Source organism: Chelonia mydas, chromosome 4 (assembly GCF_015237465.2).
Source record: "Chelonia mydas isolate rCheMyd1 chromosome 4, rCheMyd1.pri.v2, whole genome shotgun sequence".
NCBI lineage: Eukaryota > Metazoa > Chordata > Testudines > Cheloniidae > Chelonia > Chelonia mydas.
Genome location: NC_057852.1, coordinates 72586814 through 72611122, shown reverse-complemented (window position 1 = coordinate 72611122; position 24309 = coordinate 72586814). Strand labels below are relative to the sequence as shown.

General features: G+C 44.1%; 2 protein-coding genes and 1 long non-coding RNA gene across 7 annotated transcripts in view; 1 reads left to right on the top strand and 2 right to left on the bottom strand.

Moving 5' to 3' along the window:
• Window positions 1-5485: 5485 nt before the first annotated feature.
• LOC114021147 lies at window positions 5486-11733 on the bottom strand. Of its 3 annotated transcripts, none has more exons than XR_003565812.3 (3): window positions 11594-11733; window positions 9842-9955; window positions 5486-7151 (listed from the first exon to the last, which is right to left on the bottom strand). It is a non-coding gene; the product is annotated as an uncharacterized LOC114021147 (long non-coding RNA). The 3 variants fall into 3 exon arrangements; XR_005225164.2 differs by lacking the exon at window positions 11594-11733 and adding an exon at window positions 10801-11252; XR_003565811.3 differs by lacking the exon at window positions 11594-11733 and adding an exon at window positions 10451-10738.
• Window positions 11734-11840: 107 nt separating this feature from the next.
• On the top strand, window positions 11841-14379 carry HMGB2 (high mobility group box 2). Its single transcript, XM_037897548.2, has 5 exons — window positions 11841-11975; window positions 12483-12653; window positions 12919-13064; window positions 13156-13330; window positions 13834-14379. Exons 2-5 carry the CDS (start codon window positions 12504-12506, stop codon window positions 13993-13995), a joined length of 633 nt encoding a protein of 210 aa, XP_037753476.1. The 5' UTR covers window positions 11841-11975; window positions 12483-12503; the 3' UTR covers window positions 13996-14379.
• A 3878-nt stretch (window positions 14380-18257) lies between these two features.
• Window positions 18258-24309, bottom strand: part of GALNT7 (polypeptide N-acetylgalactosaminyltransferase 7) — a 117284-nt gene continuing 111232 nt past the window's right edge. For all 3 annotated transcript variants that reach the window (XM_037897547.2, XM_037897546.2, XM_043545988.1), the window contains 2 exons: window positions 23429-23557; window positions 18258-20671 (listed from right to left, as the gene is read on the bottom strand). In XM_037897547.2, the coding sequence (XP_037753475.1) occupies window positions 20534-20671; window positions 23429-23557 (267 nt within the window). In that variant the 3' untranslated portion in view covers window positions 18258-20533. The remainder of the gene's footprint in view (window positions 20672-23428; window positions 23558-24309) is intronic.

The following is a 24309-nucleotide window of genomic DNA, read 5'->3' as shown; positions in this document are numbered from 1 at the left end:
GCTATGGTAATCCAAATAATAATAAGCCAGTATAACTCTCTCTCTGGACACTGTTGGGATCTAGGGTCCCTTTTTTCAGTTCAACTTACATCTGTTTGGAAGTATCTCAAACTAAACTTAAAAAAAGCACACTGAGTCCTGAAAAAGTGTCCATGTGGGGAGTTCACCATATAGATCTGCCAGTAAATGTCTCTGTGTAGACAAGCCCTTGGTACAGGGCCAAAGTGAAGTTGAGGGACTAGGCAGCATACTCCTTGACGGATATGTCTTTTGTGTGCTTGCAAATGTTTGGGCAGGAATGAAGAGGAGGGTTGTGGGAAATCAGGACTGAAGTACATTGAATGATCTGTGTGAAAACTTGTAGCACACCAGCCCACATTATACATGTACCATTTGCCACTGACAGCAGGCCTTGTCTAGGCTATGAAAAAACGTCAAGGTAGCTTAACTCAACTGAAAACTGCACTGTAAACACAGTTTAAGATCTTGTCCATGTTGAGTTATCACCTAGGAACTTGCCTGTTATAACTTAACCTGCTAAAATTGAGCTAAAGGTGTTAAACTGTCTACATTGGTGGTAAGCTGCGTTTTCAGTTTAGCTAAGATAGCTTGATTGTGCAAACTCAATTGAAAAAAAATCCTTTTTCCTAGTCTATAAAATGCTTTAAAGCCATGTCTACATGAAAAACTTTGGCCACTGCAAGTTATGCCTCTGCAGTTAGCATATTGCTTGTGCATAGGCACACTTGGTTCCTTGTGTTGATGTTGCACCTGGTCACCAGAAGTGTTTGTGTTAATGCACAGGGAAAGCACTCTGGGTAGATATCCCAGTGTGCAACTCGCCATCGTCCAGTGCACTGTCTTTTGGGAAGTTTTGGCAATTAATAGTGGGGAGAAACAAGTCATGCACAGGTAACAGGGAGGAAGGAGTCAAGTTCTCAGCATGTAACTTTCTCCATCCTGTATCATCAGCCATATCCCATATTTTTTGCACCATTTAAAAAAAACAAACAAACCATGAACCTACGTGACCCTCTTTGCTGTCCACCATCTCAGACAGAAGCATGAAACCTGTCCAGCTCTGCACTATTGCCAGGAGCCTTGCAAGCACATGATACAAAATCATCCAGTATTTGCAGAGCTGTAAAACAAGCCAAATCAGTAGGGAACATGACAGTTTCATGAAGGACAGATTGTGGAGGGACATAACAAAAACCAATTCAAGGCTGTTGGGGGCATTCACGGAGCAACTATAGCTGGTGGAGTGCCACTTCTGGGCCCGAGAAATGAACACTGACTAGTGGGATTGCATTGTAATGCAGATTTGGGACTATGAGCAGTGGCTACAGATCTTCTGGACATGAAAGGCCACATTCCTTGGTCTGTGGATCAAGTTCAACCAAGCTAGCACAGGGACACCAAAATGTTGCACCGAAAGCGAAGAAACAGGTGGCCATTGCACTGTGGAAACTTGCAAAGCTGGATTGTTACCAGACAGTGGGAAATCATTTTGGAACTGGAAAATCCACAGTAGGAGCCATTAAAAGAAAAGGAGACTTGTGGCACCTTAGAGACTAACAAATTTATTTGAGCATAAGCTTTCGTGAGCTACAGCTCACTTCATTGGATGCATTCAGTAGAAAATACAGTGGGGAGATTTATATACAAAGAGAACATGAAACAATGGGTGTTACCATACACACTGTAACCAGAGTGATCAGGTAAGGTGAGCTATTACCAGCAGGAGAGTGGGGGGGGGGGAGGGGGACGGACATACCTTTTGTAATGATAATCAAGGTGGGCCATTTCCAGCAGTTGACAAGAACGTCTGAGGAAGAGGGGGGGCGTGGTGGTGGGGGGAATAAACATGGGGAAATAGTTTTACTTTGTGTAATGACCCATCCACTCCCAGTCTTTATTCAAGCCTAAGTTAACTGTATCCAGTTTGCAAATTAATTCCAATTCAGCAGTTTCTCGTTGGAGTCTGTTTTGGAAGTTTTTTTGTTGAAGAATTGCCAGTTTTAGGTCTGTAATTGAGTGACCAAAGAGATTGAAGTGTTCTCCAACTGGTTTTTGAATGTTATAATTCTTGACGTCTGATTTGTGTCCATTTATTCTTTTACATAAAGACTGTCCAGTTTGGCCAATGTACATGGCAGAGGGGCATTGCTGGCACATGATGGCATATATCACATTGGTAGATGTGCAGGTGAACAAGCCTCTGATAGTGTGGGTGATGTGATTAGGTCCTATGATGGTGTCCCCTGAATAGATATGTGGACACAGTTGGCAACAGGCTTTGTTGCAAGGATAGGTTTCTGGGTTAGTGGTTCTGTTGTGTGGTGTGTGGCTGCTGGTGAGTATTTGCTTCAGGTTGGGGGGCTGTCTGTAAGCAAGGACTGGCCTGTCTCCCAAGATCTGTGAGAGTGATGGGTCATCCTTCAGGATAGGTTGTAGATCCTTGATGATGCGTTGGAGAAGTTTTAGTTGGGGGCTGAAGGTGATGGCTAGTGGCGTTCTGTTATTTTCTCTGTTGGGCCTGTCCTGTAGTAGGTAACTTCTGGGTACTCTTCTGGCTCTGTCAATCTGTTTCTTCACTTCAGCAGGTGGGTACTGTAGTTGTAAGAAAGCTTGATAGAGATCCTGTAGGTGTTTGTCTCTGTCTGAGGGGTTGGAGCAAATGTGGTTGTATTGTAGAGCTTGGCTGTAGACAATGGATCGTGTGGTGTGGTCTGGATGAAAGCTGGAGGCATGTAGGTAGGCATAGGGGTCAGTAGGTTTCCGGTATAAAGTGGTGTTTATGTGACTATCGCTTATTAGCACCGTAGTGTCCAGGAAGTGGATCTCTTGTGTGGACTGGTCCAGGCTGAGGTTGATGGTGGGATGGAAATTGTTGAAATCATGGTGGAATTCCTCAAGGGTTTCTTTTCCATGGGTCCAAATGATGAAGATGTCATCAATGTAGCGCGAGTAGGGGCATTAGGGGACAAGAGCTGAGGAAGTGTTGTTCTAAGTCAGCCATAAAAATGTTGGCATACTGTGGGGCCATGTGTTGGATCACATTAAAGAAGTTTTGTATTAAAATCACAAATGAGTTTGATTCCCCATAGTTTAAATTCCAGGGTATTACTAATTAAGAGGTCTCTTGGTTTTTGGTACTGTTTCTCTCCCTCTCTGTGTGAAACTTGCAAGCTGCTAATTGTGTTAGTACATTCCAAGACAGAGTCTGTTCTCAAAGCAATTCTTTGTAACAACTACTCACACAGAGAAAGACTCAAAGCAATACTCTGTAACAACAGAAACAGCACCCAGAGACTCCCTGCCCTTTCGTTGTATTCATCTCGCTTTGTTAACAATTGTGATTAAAATAGAGATAGAGGATGTATGTGGATGGATGCTTGGTGTGGATAATAACTGAATGATCAGGGAGGTGCCAGCCTAAGAATCCAGTGTCCATCGGCTAAAGAAGGCATCAAGTGGAAATAACCAGAGGACCCCCGGGGGGCAGACTGGAATCCACCCAACAGCCTCAAGAATGGGAGAACCAAAGAACAAGATAACATCTGGCAGCACGGAGCTGTCAGGAATGTACCATCTGCTGACTGATTCAGCAACAGCATGATGAAGCCACAGACTGGCATAGGAAGAAATTCCTATAAAAATGGACTCTAGAAAGTGAGAACTTTGGGGTCTGATTCTGCAAACCAACTTCCAGGAGCATTAGATGAGCATCTGACAAGGCCCTACTCCCTCCTCATGTCTAGGCCACCTGGCCAGTGGCTTGACATGAGCAACTCTAAGGCTGGTAACTATGATAACAACCTTGCAGAACCTGTGTGTGTGTGTGTATGAATGAATGTGTGAATAAATATGAAATTGAATGGAATGTTATAGCTATAACTAACTGCTTACTATGATTCTTTCTGTATTCACAATAAATGTGGCATTTTGCCTTTTCCCCTTTAATAAGATCCTGCTGGTTTTTATTTTATTGGTATAACACATGCGGGTACCCATAGCAGTGCCGCTGATTTGAAGGTATACATTGTCCCCAAATGTGAAATAGTTATGGGTGAGGACAAAGTCACAAAGTTCAGCTACTAGGTTTGCCGTGACATTATCGGGGATACTGTTCCTGATGGCTTGTAGTCCATCTTTGTGTGGAATGTTGGTGTAGAGGGCTTCTACATCCATAGTGGCTAGGATGGTGTTTTCAGGAAGATCACCGGTGCATTGTAGTCTCCTCAGGAAGTCAGTGGTGTCTCAAAGATAGCTGGGAGTGCTGGTAGCATAGGGCCTGAGGAGGGAGTCTACATAGCCAGACAATCCTGCTGTCAGAGTGCCAATGCCTGAGATGATGGGGCGTCCAGGATTTCCAGGTTTATGGATCTTGGGTAGCAGATAGAATACCCCAGGTCAAGGTTCCAGGGGTGTGTCTGTGCGGATTTGTGCTTGTGCTTTTTCAGGGAGTTTCTTGAGCAAATGCTGTAGTTTCTTTTGGTAACCCTCAGTGGGATCAGAGAGTAATGGCTTGTAGAAAGTGGCGCTGGAGAGCTGCCTAGCTGCCTCTTGTTCATATTCCGACCTATTCATGATGACGACAGCACCTCCTTTGTCAGCCTTTTTGATTATGATGTCAGAGTTGTTTCTGAGGCTGTGGATGGCATTGTGTTCTGCACGGCTGAGGTTATGGGGCAAGTGATGCTGCTTTTCCACAATTTCAGCCCGTGCACCTCGGCGGAAGCACTCTATGTAGAAGTCTTGGTAGGAAGGTCTCTGTGGGTTAGTATGTTGATCAGAGGTGCACTGGAAATATTCCTTGAGTCGGAAACGTCGAAAATAGGATTCTAGGTCACCACAGAAGTGTATCATGTTTGTGGGAGTGGAGGGTCTGCAGAAGGAGAGGCCCCAAGATAGGACAGATTCTTCTGCCGGACTAAGAACATAGTTGGATAGATTAACAATATTGCTGGGTGGGTTAAGGGAACCACTGTTGTGGCCCCTTGTGGCATGTAGTAGTTTAGATAGTTTAGTGTCCTTTTTCTTTTGTAGAGAAGCAAAGTGTGTGTTGTAGATGGCTTGTCTAGTTTTTGTAAAGTCCAGCCACGAGGAAGTTTGTGTGGAAGGTTGGTTTTTTATGAGAGTATCCAGTTTTGAGAGCCCATTCTTAATCTTTCCCTGTTTGCTGTAGAGGATGTTGATCAGGTGGTTCCACAGTTTCTTTGAGTGTGTGGCACAAGTTGTCAGCATAGTCTGTGTGGTATGTAGATTGTAATGGCTTTTTTACCTTCAGTCCTTTCGGTATGATGTCCATCTGTTTGCATTTGGAAAGGAAGATGATGTCAGTCTATATCTGTACGAGTTTTTTCATGAAGTTGATAGATTTCCACGCCATACGGCTAAATTCAGTGCCTTGCATAATGACAGGTTTCAGAGTAGCAGCCGTGTTAGTCTGTATCCACAAAAAGAAAAGGAAGACTTGTGGCACCTTAGAAACTAACAAATTTATTTGAGCATAAGCTTTTGTGAGCTACAGCTCACTGTCATTCAAGCATGGAAGGCTAATAATTGTCTCTTGCTATGCAAGGCTGTGACACTCAGCAATGTGCAGAACGTAGTGGATGGATTTCCAGCAATGGGATTCCCAAACTGTGGTGGAGTGATAGATGGTAATGCATATCTGTATTTTGGCACCAGCCCACCTTACCCCAGAGTACTTCAACAGGAAGGGCTACTCTACGGTTATGAAAGCATTGGTGGATCACTGGGAATGCTTCATCAACATCGACAGTGGCTGGTCAGGAAAGGAACATGATGCATATATCTTTAAGAACACAGGACTGTTCAGAAAGCTTAAAGCAGGGACTTTTCCAACCCAGTTACCATTGGCAATAATGCCAACAGTGATCTAAGGGAACCCAGCCTGCCCTTTGCTACCTGGCTCATGAAGCCATACCCTGGTCAGCTTGACAGCACTAAGGAAAGAGTCAACTTCTGGCTTTGCAGGTGCAGAATGACAGTTGAATATGCTTTTGGTAGATTGAAAGTTGTTTACTCACATGACTGGACTCTGTGTGAGAAGAATATATCAATGGTTATAACTGCCTCCCATGTTCTGCATAATATCTATGAGGCAAAAGTTACCATGGTGGCAGAAGTAGAGCGGCTGGCTGTTGAGTGTGAGTAACCAGACCCAAGAGCCATTAGAAGAGCTCAATGCAGTTCAATGCTGCTGAGGGAGGCCTTGAGAAAGCACTTTATCGGTGAACTACAGTAATGTGCTGTGGTGGACTGTGCTCCACCTGGCCTTGCAGTTTTGGGACCTGTTTGGAATTGTGTGGTGCCTGGTGTACATCTATGAATATACTACTATCAATGCACCTATTGATTTTGCGGTGTTTGTTTTACATAATTATTGCACTGCGTTTGTCACTGATCCTATGAGTTGTGTCACACTGTAGAGTAACAAGTGAGTGAATGCTTTCAGTACTGCTAGACTTCTGCAGCACATAGTGGGAATTAATAAAGGAATTCCCCCCCCCATAGTTTTATTTAACAAAACTAGTGCAAAAAAATCAGTTAAATTTAAGAGCAAATACATTAAAAACTTAATAAATTAATGGACAGAACTTAACAAGGGGGAAAGAACATTCATATCCATTTTGGCTACACATACAGCAACCGTGGCTCTCACGGTCAGGGTATGTGAAGCTGTGATTGTCCTTACTGTCCCCTGGTTTGGAGTGGTAGGAATAGGGATGCGGCCCCCCGATGCCACATAGAATGTTATGGGGAGAGGATGTAGGGAAGTGGTAAAACTGAGTTCTCCAGGAACTACAAAGAGAGGTGAAGGCATGATTTGACGACCTACGGGTTTAACAGAGTGTGCAGCATCTATGATAGCTGCCAGAGAAGTCCCATTATATCCTCATGCATCTTCCTCTCCTTATTGTGCTGGGACTCTCTCCTGTCTGCTCTTTTCTTCCTCTTACAGACTGAAATATTCACACTCTAGGCCCTCTGCTCAAGGTACAATGCAGCACTGGCTTGCAGGATCTTGCTGAACACATCATCCCAAGTCCTCTTCTTTCTCTGGCTCAGGTGTTGCGTGGGTATGGAGGGGAACCCCTTAAGCCCACAATGGCGGCAAGCTACAGACAAAACACAGAGAGATACCATTATCAGTATGGCCACAACAGGAAGTGAAAGTTAAGTGTCAGAATTCCCTTCCCTTGCTCCCCATAAGTTTTAAACAAGACATGCTTATTGACACTTGTGCTTTGGAGTGATTGTGCACAGCACCATCCATGGTAAATATGTCCTGCCACAGGCAAGGGAATTGCTCATTTGCATGAAACTATGAGCATACGGCACTATCCACAGCCAGTGGTGATTTTAGCTGGTATCTCACTCCTGAGGGTGACAAAGGCAGAGAGAGCACAGCTGCTACTGCCATCCCAGAGCCACCCTGGCCCATATGCTGCTAACCTGTTTACTGCAATGGTGACTGTCAAAATTATTGCCAAACTGCATGCAAAAGTGTCCTGCCGCAGAGGAAGAAATAGGGCTGCCATCCCTAGAAACCTTTGGGAGAGGATTGCAGAGTACCTTCCTGGAAGTTTTATCAAGATCTCTCAGGAGGATTCAAGGGCCATCCCTGTATACATAACAAACTGCTCCACATGGTCCCCAGCTAAGTACAGGGGAGTGAACAGTTATATTACCCCTGTATTTGACACTGGTGAGACCACTTCTGGAATACTACGTTGAGTTTTGGTGTACCGCTACCTCTTCTTGTACAAGTAAATTAATGAAAAGTCGATAGCTGTGTCCTGCTAAGTTGTGAGTGCCATCAGTACATCACTGTAATGGGGGACACATGTATATGCTTGACCCATGGTTTCTTCCCCTGCATCCGGCTTGCCCTTTCTCAACTGCCAGGACTGATTGGACGGCAGTGGAGTCTCAAACAGGTCCTGGATTGCAACACAGGTGGACCCCCAGAGGCATTTCGCATCTTCCTCATTCTCCTCACCATCGTTCTTTACAGCAGGGTTCTGTCTCTCGAGCGCCTCAGAGGTATTCATGGAGATCTGTAGGGTGGCAGTGGGTCTCCAGAAAGTATGGCATGCAGCTCTTTTTAAAAAGCGGCAGGTCTGCAGCTTAGCACTAGATCGACTGTTGGCCTCCCTGGCCTTTTGGTATGCCTGCTGTAGTTCCTTTGCTTTCATGCGGCACTGCTACCAATACCCCTTCTACAAGCAGATTATACAGGGAATGCAGGAAATGTCATTTCTATGGCTGGTCCATAGCTGTGCCTTCACAGCCTCTTCTCCCCATAGGCCCAGGAGATCCAATATCTCCTGTTTACTCCAGACGGGAGCATCTGGAGCATATAGCCAGCATGGTCAGCTGGGTATTTGCATACAACAATGGTGTACACACATAGTTCTCCAAGCTGGGCAATGAAGAAAAGGAATTTCAAAAATTCAGTTTTATAAGTGGTGGAGTGTGATGTTCTGGTCTCCTTGATCCCATAGCGGTCAGCGTTGGGCATTGTGGGAAAGCTGCTTGAGAACTGTTAGGGTAGCATAGGTAACGTAGTGTCTACACATGCACTGTGTTGACCTCAGTACATCAACCATGGCTCAACACTACTGGGGAAGGTGGTGTTACTGCATTGCCATAACAAGGCACTTACATTGGTGGGAGACAAATCTATGAACATCTCTACACTACAAAATTAAGTCAACTTAAGTCGTCATACTGCCACCACAGTAACTAAGTTGATTGTCCACGTCCACACTATGCTCCTTGCATCAGCAGAGTGTGTCCATATTAGCAGCTTATATTAACACAGAGAGCAGTGCACCATGGGTAGCTGTCCCACTGTGGGTGTCTTGGGAAGGGGTTGCAAAATGCAAAGCACAGGGGAAAAGGGAGAGCATATCATTCTGAGATCATAGCAAGAAGTAAATTTGCAGAGGATAGCATGCAGCTCCTTGTAAAAGTAGCATATCTGCAGTTCCGCACCAGAATAACTGCTTTGGGCAGCAGAGTTCAAAATGGTGATCTGAGCGGTTATAATGGGAATTGTGGGACAGCTCCTGGAGACCTGTTAAATTAACATAAGCAATGCAGTGTCTGCAATGCCACTATGTTGGCCTAGCTACATCAGCAGGAGAAAATATTGTATTGTAGTGTAGACATTGACATAATGTCAATGTGAGTTGCCTTACATCGACATATCTCTTTAGGGTGTATCAGGTCTAAGTGTACACACCCCCCCACACCTAGGTTGATGCAAGGCAGCTTACATCGACTGTACTTTGTATTGTAGACCAGGCCTTAGTGACAACAAAACAGACTAAGCTAATATCAAAAGAAAAATAGATCTAGAGTAGGAAGAGGAGAACAGAAAGAAATAAAAGCATGTACAAGTTTTAGCACCTAAACTCTGAGGGCCAAATTCACTCCCTGGTGTAACATGTTGCTTTGATAAGTACTAACTGTAAAAGTTAACAGTTTGTAGACAGGTCAGATTTACTGTTACTGAATACGGTCTCTAGGCTTTTAACTACAGCTCTCTCTACAGGAAAACTACAACATAAAAAAACAGATGACCACTCTTTGTTGAAACTGGCTCCTTTTATCCCTTTTGTACAAGAGATGAAAGGGGAAACCTCCCAGCCTCTTCAATCATAGACTGAAGACTGATAGTTTATACGAGGATTAAAAAAAAAAAAAAAGTGTGAGAGTGCAAATTCATCATTGAAATATGCGTTGTAAAAAAGTGTCCTACATTCCTAAAGGAAGGGTTTGTAAAAACTGTCTCACTTACCAAGAAAAGAGGCTTGCTCCAAATGAGAGGAACTAGGCAGGTCAAAACTTCCTAGCTACACAAGTTCTAGGCTCTGATTCCACAGGAAGAAGTTCAGCTGTCACAGGAGAAGAGCTGGGAAAGTGCAGTAAGAAGGAAACACTTCATAAAGCAAAGCTTGAAAGCAGCACGCACAAACATCACCCATGCTACCTTTAAGGACTAGCTGATGAGGGGGACTCACTGTATGGACCAGACCTATACAATTCAGAAAGCCTGGGAAGCCAGAATTACTGATCCAGAGCTCCTGGGCCTTATAACCCCAGTCAACTACCTTGAAGGTAGGAGCAGGAAGAAGGGGCGGTTATCAGACATCCCCACCACCCAACAATAGCCGTTAACCTTCCTCCTGCCCCAAAGCATGAACTGCACCCTCCCTCTGAGCTGTAAACGCTAACCCGTGCTACAGAACAAAGCTAAGCGCGTCCCGCTTTCAGCTTCATTTAACAATGAAGATAGTGAAAGGGGACTTGTTGTGATGGTTTGAGGAGGAGGCGTAGAAGTGAAAGTTAAAACATGGTTTTGCTATTTGCCACACGTTGTTCGTTGGATCAGCAAAACATAACCCACCTCTGGCCCTGCTGCTGCCAGCTCCCACACACATGCTCTGGGGAGGAGGGCAGGCAGGAGGGCTCTTGGAGCGGCTGTTTAAGGCAGTGTTTACAGTCACTCTCGCTCTGGGGGGTGGGGATGTCTGCTGCGTGCATTCCAATGAGCCGTTTCCACAGTTCTCTGCAGTTTACCCCGAATCAAACTGCCTGAGCTTGACAAGCAGCCTTGCAGCTCCTCGCTCCCGACCAAGCCCTTGAGCCCGCTCTTCCTGCAACCCCAATCCTCCCCTCCAGCTATACCCCTCCGACTCACACCAACCCTCGGCCACTCTTCAAATCTCCCCTCCCTCGAGGGAGGGCCAAACGCACCCGCCATTGAAATCCGTCCCCATTGATCCCCTGCGTAGTGTGAAACGCTGGGGGAGAAGGGAGCCGGGAAAGCAGCAGCCAGGCACTGGGAAAAGCCCTTTTCCTTCAACACGGGGCGGGGGCGGGGGGCGGCAAAGCCAATCAGAGAAAAATATCGGGGGGAGGGCACAGAGATCTTGGATTTTCCAGTTTACAAAAACCAAGCCTGCTCCCCGCACCTCTCAGCCTCAACAACGCTTGGTTGGGAAAGAAATCCCCGACCCTCCTAGGGGACGCGGACGCTTCAGCACAGGAGCGAACTACTAAGTAAATTCGCTCAATAGAGGCCTACAACTCCCAGCATGCTTTACTCCACCTTGCACCGAGCTGCCGCCTTAGAGACGGAGCAAGGCCTGCTGGGAGTAGTAGTCCCCAGGAGCCACTCCAGGTTCCACACATCCACGACCGACAGCAGCCCCCTAATACCAGCCTATGTTACCCATTAGAGCGTGGTGTGTGTCCAAAAACCCCGTTGTTTTTAACGGCCTGTAGACTGTAAATAAGAAGTTTACTAATAAACCCGCCCGCCCGCATCCCTTTCCTCAAGCCACAGCCATCTCTCTTTTCAGACTGCCAATCCTGTCCACCACCCGCACCTTTTTCAGGCGTCTCTTGTTTTTCTCACTTCATATCCCTCCCCCTCCCTTTGTATTTTTAAACCACGCTACTCCACCCCGCTTTGTCCAATCGCAGCTCGGGTATTCCATTGCAGCCAATCGTGGACATCCCCGCGGTTTTTTAAACTGTTGCTCACCTCCAATCGGCGCCGTCGATCTTAGTCCCGCCCTCGTCCTCTCCCTAACCGGTTCCAACGAGTACAGGAGCCAACGAACCCCTGAGGCTCGACCTAACTTATGCGCTGCTCTTGGGATGACGTAAAGAGAGCTAGGACCCAATCCATTGTACTCACAAGCCTAGGGGCGTGACCGTGTGCGGTTCGAAAGGGTGTGACAGCCAATCGAATGACGCAGTAGGCGGGCCCGAAGGTGCTGTGGGTCAAGTTGCTGTGGCGGGTAGGACTGTGGAAAACAAGAGGCTGTAAGTGCGTTGGAGAGAAACCATTTGGCTGGGGCAGACGGAGCAGATCCCAGCACTAGAGCCCGACATCCCGCAGCCGCCGCCTCTCACCGCACCAGGCAAGGCCCCAACAACTGCAGCCTGCCCTGAGGAGCGTCCGCACCGCTCCGTGCTGGTGACGGTGCCAGTGGGAGTCGGGACGGGAGGGGACTAGCCGTGGGGTGCGGCGCGGCGGCTCCTGGGCGCACTGGGTGCTCGGTCCCGCGCGGGGGGTGGTGGTTTTAGGGGGGCTTCTTGGCTCTCCAGGTCGGCAGGGCCGCGCCCGCGGATTGGGGCGCGAGGTGGGGGGGGGCGGTGGCATTTCGGGAGGGGGGTTTGTAGCTTCGGCGGGGCCGCTGGTGGGGGTGGGGTGGAGGCGCCTGTTGGTCCCGGGGAGGCCGCCCCGCCCCGTGGAAGTTTACTCAGAGCCGGAGGCCGCTTGGCTCCTCGGGAGAGGGAGGGGCCGGGCCCGGGGGATGGTAAGGCGGGAAGCCGCCGCTAGGGGATCGGCGGGAGTGGCCTCAGCCGCAGCCCCGCCCGGCAAGCGCCGCCGTCCCTTTCCCCTCACTCCGCGTCTCCTCCCCAAGGGCCCCGTGACCGCTTCCGCCATGGGCAAAGGCGACCCCAACAAGCCGCGGGGCAAGATGTCCTCGTACGCGTACTTCGTGCAGACCTGCCGCGAGGAGCACAAGAAGAAGCACCCGGACTCCTCGGTCAACTTCGCCGAGTTTTCCCGGAAGTGCTCGGAGAGATGGAAGGTGAGAGAGGGCCCGGGCCCGCGCCCGCGCCCGCCCATCGGCCAGGCCGCACCTCGGGGCGGGCGGGGCTTCCCTGCTAGCTCAGTGGAGAACGGTGCGGGGTCTCGTGTCTGGGAATCGTGACTCCCCTCCCCCACCGCCTCGTCAGCCTGTTTCATGGGTTTATGGGAAAGAAAAGGATCCTCGGGTGCAGCTGCTGTTAGCTGTTAATGAGTCACCAGGCCTTTTAGCTGATCTAACGCCTCTTTTTGCAATGTGTCTGCAGACAATGTCTGCAAAAGAAAAATCAAAGTTTGAAGATCTGGCGAAAGGAGATAAAGCTCGTTATGACAGAGAGATGAAAAATTATATTCCTCCTAAAGGCGAGAAGAAGGGAAAGAAAAAGGATCCCAATGCTCCTAAAAGGCCCCCGTAAGTGTCTTCATCCGGAAATGAAAAGTGTATTTTCAGTTTTGGTCAGTGTGACACCTTTATTTTTCTTTCTTTCTTTCTCCCTGATCAGATCTGCGTTCTTTCTCTTTTGTTCTGAACATCGTCCAAAGATCAAAAGTGACCATCCTGGCTTGTCTATTGGGGATACTGCAAAAAAACTAGGTGAAATGTGGTCTGAGCAGTCAGCCAAAGATAAACAGCCATTTGAACAGAAGGCAGCAAAACTAAAGGAGAAATATGAAAAGGTACAATGAAAACATCCAAGAATGTATATGTGGTTCAGAGTTTGAGCAGTTATAAATGAAATACTGCTGGCATGCTTTATGCTTGACAGAAGGGGAAAAAAGCATCGCTAGCTCGCAATCCTGAATAGACGACACACTGTGACAGAAAACGGAGGAACATTCAGTTTCTCTAGAAATGGTTTAGATAAGGCCTTACTGTGTAGGGAAACACACAAATGTAAAAATATTCAGACTGGATATTGCAGAGGTTCTCAGTCTGCTCTGTACCAAAATTGCATCTTAAAATAGAAGACAGAAAAAGCAGGAAGGCTATAAGCCCCTGAAATCTGATCTGGGGATTCCTTAGGGGTGGGTCTTAAGTGCCAGGTTGAGACCCTTTCTCTTAAAGCATCTAATTCATATATTGTACAGTTCAGTATAACACAAACGTTAAATTAACGTTAGTCTCGGGATTTACAGGGACGTAATTCATTCCTTGAAACTTAATGGCATCACTCTTTCAGGATGTTGCAGCATACCGTGCCAAGGGCAAGAGCGATGCAGGAAAGAAAGGTCCTGGTAGGCCCACAGGATCTAAGAAGAAGGCAGAACCTGAAGAGGATGAAGATGAGGAGGATGAAGAGGAGGAGGAAGACGAAGAGGAGGAGGATGAAGATGAAGAGTAAATGGATGTCCTGCTGTAAAGATTTGTGCTCGAAGTCCAATATTTTGCTAAGAATGTGAACTCAAGTGCAGCTCATTGTTAGCTTCAGTATAAAAAAAAATTGTACAGAATTGTGTATAGGTAATGTGATTCTTTGTAGGGAGACCTATATTTTTTAATGTAAGTAGTAGCTGAGGGCCGCTACAGTTAGGTTCTTAAAAACAAAAAACGGATGTTGTGGAATGTTTCTGCATATTTAATGGTTTCTTTAAAATTCAGTGACTGATAGTCTGATGTTTTTAGCAGAGTAAAACATAGGAAGTAGCAAAATAGCTGATCTTATATTTTGTAGAATATTGCATTGTATTACTTTTTTAACAATTTTGTAATAAAATGATGTACATTATTGTTTTCTGCTGTTACTGCCTTGGAGCATCTTCTAAATACTTTAAGATCATAAAGCAATAAATGGACACACTTAGGTATTTATAATTTAACACTTTAAACTTCCTTTACTTTTAAGCTCTTTTTGGGATGGGACTGCCTAATCTAAATACATTATAATAATGGGGCCCTGATTCTAAATAGTGCTTTGGGTACTTCTGAGATGCTAGTAAGTGGAAGGACTGGGATTCAGATTTTTCTCATGTGAGTTGATTACATCTTACATCATTGCTTGCTTGAAACTGGCTTCCCTGTTCTGTTTCTAGTTATAAGTTAACAACTTTAGCAAAGTAAAATCCCTGAATGGAGGTTGGTAAATATTTTGTTTCCAAAGGCTGTCTTTGCTGCCGAAAGAATCTTTTTTTTTTTAAAGACGATAAAAACCTTTTTGTGGTGAAGACTTAGCCTGAAAGTTGTGAATACGCTTCCTTGTTAATGAAGATTAACAATTTTCTTTAATCACTTTGAGTGAAATAGTTCCTCCTTAACCGATACCATTAAATTACATTATCAGTGAATTCTGCTAGCATAGGGAGTGGTGGTATGTTGGTGTTGCACACCCCAGCTACACTACCACCTTTTAAAGGAAAGATTGAGGTGGGGTCCTAAAGCTTTGTCTAAAGATGTTCTGTAGCTGCCAATAGATACAATGATAACAGCTTTACCTTACAATTTTTTTCTGTACATGTTAAACCATCTTATTCTATCACTATGTTTTCACTTATATAGTTTAACTATACTGGTGCTTTACTGGTGAGCTGATCCCTTCCCCTTAACAAAAGGGGACTTCACAAAGTAATTTTGATGGTACTGGGAGCTATTACACTGATTCAAACAAATGGACTCTGCTTTAAATAATCAGGTCTTTGATTCTGCTGTCTGTCTGCACATGCTCAGAAACTTTTAAAGCACATGCTTGAATATTCATGTTTTTAGGGTCCTATTTCTCAAGTTCAGAATTGAAGAGGCTTGTGGGTGACCCTATGCACTAGGTCAGTAGTTCTCAAACTTTATTTCATTGGGGCCTCCTGACAAAAATTACTACACGAGCCCAGGAGGGGGACCGAAGACCAAGCCACAGGCGGGAGGGCATGTAACCTCAGCTCTGGGTGGTGGGGCTTGGGCTTCAGACTTGCTGGGACCCAGACAAACCACCCTTGGTGACCCCACCCTTGGTGACCCTGCTGGGGAGCAGGGTCAGGCGCTTGCCCCGCTCTACCTGCCTGGCACTCCCCAGCATCCCCCCCCCCCGACTCTCAATTCCGTTAATGAGCACCGTCTTTTGGCATGCAGATCCACACTGTGCACGTGCGACTTAACTGCTGTTTCTGGAGTCAGAACCCCACCCCTACACAGCAGCTCCCCGCCCCCCCCCCCAACCGTGCAGCAGCACGCCCCATCCCCTCAGTGTCTCCTGCGGCCCTACTCTCAAGAGCCTCGAAACCAGCCAGGGGGCCATACCCATCCCAGCACCTGGTATGGCCCCCTTGGAGTCCCTGGTACTGCCCTTGTAGAGGCCCACACCCCAAGTGTCCCCCACCTCCCTAACGTTCCTTAACCCCCCCCATGCTACACCCCATAGAGTCCCCCTCCCCCACCAGGTATTCATGCCTGCCCTACAATTTCCATACCCAGATGCGGCCCTCAGGCCAAAAAGTTTGCCCACCCCTGGCAAAGAGCGTACACTTACCAAGTTTGTGGACGATATCAAGCTGTGAGGGGTTGCAAGTGCTTTGGAGGATAGGATTAAAATTCAAAATGATCTGGACAAATTGGAGAAATGGTCTGAAGTAAATTGGATGAAATTCAATAAGGACATATGCAAAGTACTCCACTTAATCAGTTGCACACATACAAAAGGAGAAATGACTGCCTAGGAAGGAGTACTGCGGAAAGGGATCTGGGGGTCATAGTGGACCACAAACTAAATATGAACAAACAGCATAATGCTGTTGCAAAAAAAACCAACCAACCAAACATCATTCTAGGACGTATTAGCAGGAGTGTTGTAAGCAAGACTTCATGCTGATTAGGCCTCAACTAGAGTATTGGGTCCAGTTCTGAGCGCCACATTTCAGGAAAGATGTGGAAAAATTGGACAGTCCAGAGCAGAGCAACAAAAAGATTAAAGGGCTAGAAAAATGAGGAAAGGTTGAAAAAATTGGGTTTGTTTAGTGTGGAAAAGAGAAGACTGAGAGGGGACATAACAGTTGTCAAGTACATAAAAGGTTGTTAAAAGAGAAGGGAGAAAACCTGTTCTTAACCACTGAGGATAGGACAAGAAGCAATGAGCTTAAATTGTAGCAAGGGAGGTTTAGGTTGGACATTAGGAAAAACTTCTTAACTATCAGGGTGGTTAAGGACTGGAATAAATTGCCTAGGGAGGTTGTGGAATCTCCATCATTGGAGATTTTTAAGCTTAGATAAACACCTGTCAGGAATGGTCTAGATAATAGTTCTGCCATGAGTGCAGGGGACTGGACTAGAGAACCTCTTGAGGTCCCTTTCAGTCCCATGATTACCCACTATTGACCACATGACAAAAGCAGTGCCCCATCTCTCATGAAGACCTTGATAGGAATGGAAAATATTCTAGGGAACATGTTTTCCTAACCTCAAAAATCCACTTCACTCTGGTTTCCTGTCCTAATCCTTTAGCAGGCTCCGTTTTGCTGCTGTGCTGGATTTATATGTGGATTTCACACATGGGGCATTAATGTTCTGTAGCCTCCAGTCTGTCCTGTCCCTCCCCGACCCACGATCATAAGGCCTTAACTATTCTTCCAGATTCCATTCAAACCATCAATTACAGGGGGGAGGGTGACAGCATTTATTCATTTTTGGTTGTGTGTTAAAAAGCCTAATCACACTGTCTTGAAAACTGCGGTGTACTCAGAGTTCAGGGTTGGGTTAGTGGTCCAAATTGGACGTTGTTTGAAAGTCTGGCTGACATAGCAAAGACTTGGAGAAAAAACTCTTATTGTAAGCATCCCTTTGTATTTTCATATCCAGCTGCACATGCCATTTTGTCTTGAAGGGGGTTGCTCAGTAGCCTGGTGCTGTGTGTAGCATCTTTACACGTCAGGCCCATACTGAAATTATGAGGGCTCCTGGATATATTTTCAAAGGAGCAGCCGGTGCTGTTCTTGGTTCTGAAGATAGCCAAGTTGGGGTGGATGGCGTAGAAAAGGTAGGTAGCAGTTGCAGGAATATGACTGTAAATGGGGAAAAGAACCAGTGGGTTGATTCTGGAACTCACCAGTTCTGACACTTTCTTGGCTCCCCATATGTAAAATGTAAAAGCCTGCCTTGAAGGAGGGTGGTTTAGGGAACTACTTGATGTCAGAGGCTTTCAGTCCCAAGGAAACCTGCTCCCAGCTGGTACAGTAATTCTACAAGTGTCAGAGGCTTCCTAGGAAGAGAGGAAGCTTGAACACAAGGCTGTTGGTGTCCGAACTCCTTCAGATCTGTTTCAGTGTCCTTTGCCAGACTGACTGACTGTGAGGGTGTTAGCTTCACATTCTTCTACCTTTAAAAAAATAAGATGAGGTCCTAGAGAGGCAGCAGCATTGGAAGCAGCAGTTTTTAAATTGGTATCCCTCATTTCTTGTCCAGTCAGCTCAGGATAGGGGAGTACAATCTCTAGTTGTGCCATACAGGCAGCTAGAAGACTTGGCCTTTACTTTAGTGACAATGGGTAAAAGTAAAATAGAATCCTCTACTTTTAAATACTTTTAAGTATATAGCACTCAAAGTTGTCTGAATCAGTTTAGATTCGGGGGAAAAGTTCCTACAATGATATTAAAGAATTAGTTCATCTACAGAAGTATAACAAACCCACAAGTTAAAATATTTGTTTTATTTTCCTCACCTAGAAAACAAGCAACCCAGCATTAAGATGCACATCGTCTTCCCAAATTTATCCCTAATAAAACTTTTGAAGATTTATACAATTTCTACAGAAACATACAGTGTATCAAAATCTGCATAAATCAAATTTATAAAATGTGTAGAAATGCATAGTGATATTATCAGTTTACAAAGCAAGATATGGGAAAAAAAATTTCCCCAAGCAGGCTACAATAGGAAAAGTCATTACAGCAACAGCTTCTGATGTTTTCATGTTTTGTAGTTTGCAGTTTCAGATACAGATTCATATGCACATACAGTATCTTTTAATGAATTGCACAAAATACCCATTTAAAATACACACCTTCACGATTTATATGCCACCTTTCTTTCACTGATGCATAGTAACATGATTAATCTACCCAACACAAAAAATGGAGTCAGTTTTCACACACACAAATAATAAAGTTACCTATACTCTTATTCTCTTTTTTCCAGTTTTTCCCTCCTTTATTTTCTAATTTTATTTTTCACACCTTTTAAAGGACAGCTGAGAAGTTTAAAGAAGCCAGAGGAGATCCCAAATCATTGCCAAAATATGCATAGATAGATATCTAAAGGCAGAATTTGACCTTTATAAAGCTGTGATACATAACCCTTACTAACTTAAATGGAAGTTACATGCAATGCTAATCTGCATTTGAGGGTAGAATTTGGTTCTAAAACAAATACTTTCAAGGTCTGATCCTGTGAGGTGCAAAGGGCTCAACTCCTAGTAGTCAAGGCACTCATGATGTCATCAACTCTTAATAGTCTCAGAGTCTGGATCTAAAACTAGTTGACAGTGCCCCTTTAAAGTCTACCCCTGTATGTTAATTAGTTTGAATTTTTTTTTTTTTTACTTAAAGTTTTAGTTCACCTCCAGGTGAATTCAATTTATATTAACAATGTCACAAAATCCTTGACCATTCTTAATTTTATACATTATGCAGCTTTAGCTTTAAAATATATCAGAGGTTTGTACGGCACGATAAAACAAAGAAGTTAGTGTTTGTAAGTTCTTAGCTGTAATTCAGAGCGCTCTCTTCATCAGATATATCACAGAACGCTTTCAGGTTCAGTTTCTTTTGGCTTTTTTTTAATACTGAAAATAAAATAAATGTTTCATTGCTTTAGTGCTGTCTCAGACTATGTCTACACTATGGATCTCACAGCGGCACAGCTGCACCACTGTAGCTGCGCCGCTGTAACGTCTCCTGTGTAGCCGCTCTCCCTGCAGCACTCATTAAACCACCCCCAACGAGCAGTTATAACTATGTTGGAGGGAGACGCTCTCCCGCTGACAGCACTGTCTACACTGGCGCTTTTGTTGGTAAAACTTACGTCAGTTGGGGTGGGGGTTTTTCACCCCCCTCACCGGTCCAACAAAAGTGCTAGTGTAGACAAAGCCTAATATACCAGCTGCATCCAGGTGCTACTCAGCATATTTCCAGTGAAATTACAGAACCTAGCTTCAAAAGGGACATTCTGCAATATTTTTGGGACCCCCTACAGCATTTCTGGTGTGGTCTGTACCTTTATTTGCCTTACCAATATGTAGTAAATACAGAAGTCACATTGGCAACACAAACTTGTCTTAGGTAATTACATGGGTGGTACAATTAATCCTTATCAATGACACGTCAACATATCCATACCATACAGTCCATCAAATGTTTTTTGTGTAAAATATATAGAGAAATGGAAGAGGCACTAAATATGTTGAAATCTACCTTTCCAAAAAAGCAGCATGATTGTGAAAGAAGGCCACTCTGGCTAGTAACCTGTGGCAGTGCTTGGTAGGATGTAAAATTAAATAAAAAGATACAACAGGTTGATAATCACCACATTATGTGAAAGTCTGGTTACTCCAACCTTTTCAAGTGTGTGTAAAAAAACTGCCTTCAGACCCCTGAGTGAAATCCCAAAGAAGACCACAGTGCCTTTAACTTTGTTCCTATAAAACACAGATAAGAGCACATGAAACCCCTAACATCTTAAAACAAAAAGATGTAAACATCTACAAAGTTTAAGGTAAAAGCAGTTTTGTAAACATTAACTGCAGATGATAATGTTATTGTAATATCACAGTTCATCTATGTCCTTCAGCCAAGTTAGGAGATTTCAGGCTTGCAGCTGTACAAAGTTAATAGTTGCAGCAGTTTTCAGGTTATTTTCAGTCCTGCACAAATTAATGTTTCAGTAGGCCAGGTTTTTGTTTGTTTTGTCTATACACTAAGAATGTTGTTCATTTCCCATTTTTGTGTTGCTTTTCCGGAGTCACATTCAGTGATAAAGACGTGGTGTAAGACCTCTGAGCGATCTAAGCACTTCCCTGAAGGAATATGGGTAAATCTATGTAGCTTCTGGAAAACAAAAGAATCAGGAATAGATTTAAAATTTTCCCATCTAATATGTGTAGCTGTTTGAAAACAAATTACCCAGGGTCCTTGTGAAAGTATCATTTCTACATTAATAATTTATCACTTTTTAGGCCTATATTTTCACATCTTGTAATGTTACATTATAAAAGTAAATAGATGCACTTGGTCCATTTTAAAAACCCATACTTATTCCTCACAGGAAACAGGTTAATACTGCATAACTGATTCTAAACTATGTTTTCAATGTTTGATTTAAAAAAATCTAGGTTAGACAATTTTTTTTTTAATTAAAGACAAATTCTTGAAAACAAGACCTTTCCTGCTTAGGATTGCTATCTGATCTGGCTGTTTATGCTTCACCTAAACTTATAACCATAATGCCAACATCAGAGCAATTCAAATATTTGGAGTGAAAGTGAGGATTTGCCTCAGCTCTTCTCCCACATTTCCTTTTTCCAATGGTAGCAGGGAGAAGTGGGGTTATGAGATAGCTGTTGTCCCCCAGATCAACCAAAGTCAGCAAAAGACAAAGGGAATATTCTGACCAGATCTGGCTATACTCTCTGGGATACCTGAGTGGCCTATAGCAGCACTGCTACTGAATCCCTATAGTCACATAACAGATTCACTATAGTGGCACAAATATTGTGACTGTTTGACCGACACAGAAACACCTCCCCAAAAATGTTGCCGTTCATGTCTGCCCTGGGCATCACATTTCTTGTACTGATTATAATTGTTATCTTCCTGCCCCAGTCCACCCCCCTCAGTGTGAATATATTTTAAAAATGGGTTGCACAGTAATTAAACACTGAAAATCTGGCTCACAAGTGCACCCAGTTTCCAGTGTTTGTTTGCTTACCCATCTTTGATAGTCTTTTATCACATTTCTTTGGAAATAAACCCAATGTTTTGGTCCACATTCTGTGCTGTGCCTACTGGACCACTGTCTCCTAACTTCTAGTAACAGAAACACTGAAGCAAACAATTGCACAATTGGCACAGCTACTGTGGAAAGGGATTCAACTCATGTAAAAACAAAGCCTAATGAAGTGGCAAGTAACATGCTGGGCCACATTAGAATTGGTGGAGAGCAAACAAGTTGTACATATATACTACAGAACAAAGTAGACACCAAAACAGTGTGTATTGATTTTTATCTAAATTCCTGGGATTTAAAGATCTTGTCTGTCTCTTCCCGACTTTTTAGCTCCATACAAACAGCTTTTTGTTATTCAGGACTTCACAGCTGTATGCAAATATTACAAAAACTTGCGTGTCAGTGGAAGGCAAATGGACTTTCACCACATAATGCTTAACAAAGAATCTAGCTGCTTCAGGCAAACAGAATTCAGATACCAACAGACTAATGAGTGAATTAATAAATGCCCAACAAGCTAGATGGTAATGATTCAGAAAACAACTGGGTAATAGCAATCTGGCACTCAACCCTATTAGACCACATTATGCCCTCAAATACACAATCGAGGTGTGTGTGTGCACATATTTAAAGGCCAAATTTCCTTATTAGTGTACTCTGTCTCTCTCTTTTTACTGGAACAAAAGTATAAGCTGACTCATTAAATATAATAGAGTATGATAAAAATGTTTTCAAAGTTAGTACCTATACCAAAATACATATTTACTTAATAGCTATTACAAGCTATGAAATCAATACTTCATTTAAAAATTCAGATCTTTCACAACAGCATTACACAGCAGCCACACACATCATTTAGAAAAGATGAGACAATATTTACTCAGAGAATAGTTAGCTAACTCAAAAGAACAAAACCAAATGCTGAACAAGGCACAGGGCAACACATAAAAATAATTAAATTTAGCAGAAATAGAATTAGCATTGCTGTACTTCCCTTATCCCCTCTCAGGACTGCTGAAGAATGTAATTTAAATGGAACGCTATTTCAGTCTAGATATGCAAGGTAATCAAATTACATTATTCGAGCTGCTAAATTCACCCTAGCATCTATGCCAGCTTCTGGCAGTACAGACATTGTAGAGAACTCTCTTGGTGGGAAGGACATTAGCAGGAAGGCTGCTGTGAGCATAAGCTGTTGCAACCTTCATCGGGGTGTGCAGGCCACCACAGTGCCAAAAAAGGGGGCAGCGGGAATGTGCTGATTCAGCACATACCCATGGAATCATAGGACTGGCAGGGATCTTGAGAGGTCATTTAATCCAGTCCCCTGTACTCATGGCAGGACTAAGTATTATCTAGACCACCCCTGAGCGGTGTTTGTCTAACCTGCTCTTAAAATCTCCAATGATGGAGATTCCACAACCTCCCTAGGCAATTTATTCCAGTATTTAACCACATTGACAGTTACGAAGTTTTTCCTAATATCTAACTGAAACCACCCTTGCTGCAATTTAAACCCACTGCTTCTTGTCCTATCCTCAGAGGTTAAGGAGAACAATTTTTCTCCCTCTTCCTTGGCAGCAGCTGTCCTGGTGGAACTTAAAGCTGCTTTCCTGCAGTGGAAATCCTGGGAGAGTGTCAACAAAACCCATCTTCCCTCAGAGTGAATTCCTCCCAGAAAGCAAGGGGAGAGGCTGGTACAGGAAAGTGAAATTTACATTTTGCCACACCAAGTTCAGTGAATCTGGTCCTACAGTCCTACAGCTTTACTTCCAGATGTGTGCACAAAGTCTAACGACATGGGGTTTAAAAAAAGTCTTAACAAATCGCCTACCCTTGCACCATATGCTGTCACATACCTTGAAGTATTGCCATTCCTTGTATTCATTCAGATTACAGTGCGTAATCATAACTTTTGATCCATCAGGTCCTTTAGTCAAACACTGGTCATACTGCATGAGTTGATTAGCTTCATTTATTCGAAAAAGCTAAAAGAAAAATTTTTGTTACTGTAAACACAAAGGGTGAACTTTATAAGGTAACTGAAATGTTAGAAGCAATACTATAACGATTAATTTACATCGTCTGGAATAGTCTTTTGAAATTATCATCACACCTACCTTTGCTTGAGTAGGGGTGATTTATTTTAAGTGATGCAACATATTAGCTTTTCACTATCAGAGACTTAGCATATGAAGTGCCTTCTTTCTGAGCTCAGAAAACTAAATATACGAGACTACTAAATTAAGTTAAGAACAAAGGGGATAAATGCAAAAGATTTTATCTGAGAGGCTCCTGAGAAGAGCTGGATAAATCAATCTGCAGTTTGATGGCTATATAATCACTATCTTTCAAAGAGCTGATAGCCAGTGAACTTTTGTCCTCACCAGTATTTTCAAATGAAGACAATAATAAATTTAAAAACTACAGAGCACTGGGCCAGAGGGAAAACTACCAAACTTGAATTTGTATGTGTGGGGGGGGGGGGGGGGGGGAAGGGGGGAAGGGTGAGAAAACCTGGATTTGTGCTGGAAATGGCTCTACTTGAGGATCACTTTAGATAAGCTGTTGCCAGCGGGGGAGTGAGGTGGGAGGAAGTTTTGTTTCATGGTCTCTGTGTGTATATAATGTCTTCTGCAGTTTCCACGATATGCTATGCATCCGATGAAGTGAGCTGTAGCTCACGAAAGCTCATGCTCAAATAAACTGGTTAGTCTCTAAGGTGCCACAAGTACTCCTT